Source organism: Solanum dulcamara, chromosome 8, assembly GCF_947179165.1.
Source record: "Solanum dulcamara chromosome 8, daSolDulc1.2, whole genome shotgun sequence".
NCBI classification, from domain to species: domain Eukaryota; kingdom Viridiplantae; phylum Streptophyta; class Magnoliopsida; order Solanales; family Solanaceae; genus Solanum; species Solanum dulcamara.
In genome coordinates this window covers 15,780,177-15,782,611 of record NC_077244.1, presented here as the reverse complement: position 1 = coordinate 15,782,611, position 2,435 = coordinate 15,780,177, and the positions used below count along the sequence as shown (strand labels likewise).

Genomic DNA, 2,435 nt, shown 5'->3' with positions numbered 1-2,435 from the left:
TATCGAGTTTGATCCTGCTAAAATCAAGGCAATTCAAGAATTACCTCCACCAAAGACCAAGAAGGAAGTGATGAGCTTTTTGGAAAGATTGAACTACATCAGCCGATTCATAGCTCAGTCCACATTGATCTGTGAGCCTATCTTTAAGTTGCTAAAAAAGGATGCATTGACAAAATGGACCGAAGAGTGTTAGATAGCTTTCGATGCTATCAAAAGTTACTTGTCTAATCCGTCGGTGCTAGTTCCTCCGAGGGAAGGAGTTCCATTGTTGCTATATCTGTCTGTCTCAGATAATGCATTTGGATGCGTGCTAGGTCAACATGATGAGACTGGGAAGAAGGAACGATCAATCTACTACCTAAGCAAGAAGTTTACTCCATACGAGGCTCGTTACAATTTTTTGGAGAAAACTTGTTGTACTTTAACCTGGATTGCTCAAAAGTTGAGACATTACTTGTCTTCATATACTACATATCTCATCTCCAAGATGGATCCATTGAAGTATATTTTTCGGAAAGCGATGCCCACTGGGAAATTGGCAAAATGGCAAATGCTGTTGAGTGAGTTTGATATTGTGTATATGACCCAAAAGGCGATAAAAGTACAAGCCTTAGCGGATCATCTCGCAGAAAATCTAGTAGACGAAGAGTATGAACCGCTCAGAACTTATTTTCCCGATGAAGAGGTATTATTTGTAGGAGAAGATATCTCCAAGGCATACCCTGGTTGGAGAGTATTTTTTGATGGGGCAGTAAATCATAAAGGAAGTGGGATTGGAGCAGTCCTAATATCAAAATCTGGCTAACATTACCCTATGGCAGCTAAACTCCGATTTTATTGCACGAACAACATGGCTGAGTATGAAGCATGCATCATGGGTCTAAAGATGGCGATAGATAAAGACATTCAAGAGTTATTGGTAATAGGAGATTCAGATTTACTGATTTATCAGGTTTAGGGGGAATGGGCCGTGAAGAATTCGAAGATTACACCGTACATGAAGTTAGTATAAAGGTTGTGTAAAAGGTTTTGCAAGATCGAGTTTAGGCATACCCTAAGGTTGTAGAACGAATTTGCTGACGCTCTTGATACTATCTCCTCAATGATCAAACATCCAGATACAAGTTATATTGATCCTGTGGAGATATATTTGAAAGAACAACCCGCTCACTGTTCGCATGTCAAAGCAGAACCAGATGGGAGACCTTGGTATTTTGACATAAAAAGGTATCTAGAAACAGGAACTTATCCAGATAATACGACTTTCAATCAGAAGAAAGCAATACGTCGAATGGCTAACAATTTCTTTCCAAGTAGAGAAACCCTTTATAGGAGAACTCCAGATATGGTACTTCTCAAATGTGTCGATTCTATTGAAGCTACGAAGCTGTAACAACCCCTAAAATGTTGTATGTCGGTATTTTAATTCTCGACGAAAATAATATAGCCTCTGTATTTTGGGCATAATTTTTCATAAGTTGGTCCAAATTAGGTGATTCAACTTTCTGGGTAACCACAACATCCTTACCTACAACTTTCATGAATAACATATCTTAAGATTCGGAGTATAAGTAGGTCAAATAAATTAATCTTTGCAAGATATAGTACTATGACAGAATTGAGTGTTTGTAGAAGAAAATTCATATCTCACTGTAGGTTGCTCCAAATTGGTTGATTCTTGAACTATATGAAACTACACTTCCATATCTACAATTCTTATGAAGACACCAAATCCTAATAAGGAATTTATCTTATTCAAACGCAGCTTCGACAAAGAGTATTCTGTTAAAAAGAACTCATCTTACCTACCATAAAAACATCTAGATACATTTGACATCATTCATGACATAAATTGTCCTCCATTTAACATCATCCATGACATAAATATATTCTATTAAATTTTCAGATTTTTCTTTATAATTATTTTATTTATTGTTAGGTCCCTGTTTCCCACCTATAAATACCCACCTTATTTCCTCATTTTATTCATCAAGCTTTCTTAAGCATTTCTTCTCTCTATATACTTCTTCTCAAAAATAGTTTTAGTTTTAGTAGTATAAAAATACTACTCCGGTGATTCTTATACTCCGGGTAGTACACAAAACGCTCCGGCGAGAAGAAAAGGCTAGGGGTCCAAGAGTGTTCCAATTCGGAGTAAACCTTCGGATTTAAGGTATGTAAGGCTTTCATAGCATTGGATTGAGTTCGTCCATGCGCCCAATATTTAAATTCATTATAATTGAGTTATAGTTGAGTTTTATCCAAATCTTGAATTCTAGATGAATTAATTCTTCTTCTATTGAGTTTGATATATTTATGCATTAATATTATTATTATTGTTATCTCTCATATTATTGGAATTATTGTTCATGGCTACTTTTCCATGAATCCTAATTGATTTGATGTTCATGAATATTTTTACATATGTTTTGAGT

The 2,435-nt window shown here is 35.7% G+C and overlaps 1 protein-coding gene across 1 annotated transcript; it reads left to right on the top strand.

The window, feature by feature from the left end:
* The first annotated feature begins 886 nt into the window (after positions 1 to 886).
* On the top strand, positions 887 to 1,393 carry LOC129899825 (uncharacterized). Its single transcript, XM_055974835.1, has 2 exons — positions 887 to 952; positions 1,067 to 1,393. Exons 1-2 carry the CDS (start codon positions 887 to 889, stop codon positions 1,391 to 1,393), a joined length of 393 nt encoding a protein of 130 aa, XP_055830810.1.
* The last annotated feature ends 1,042 nt before the right edge of the window (positions 1,394 to 2,435 follow it).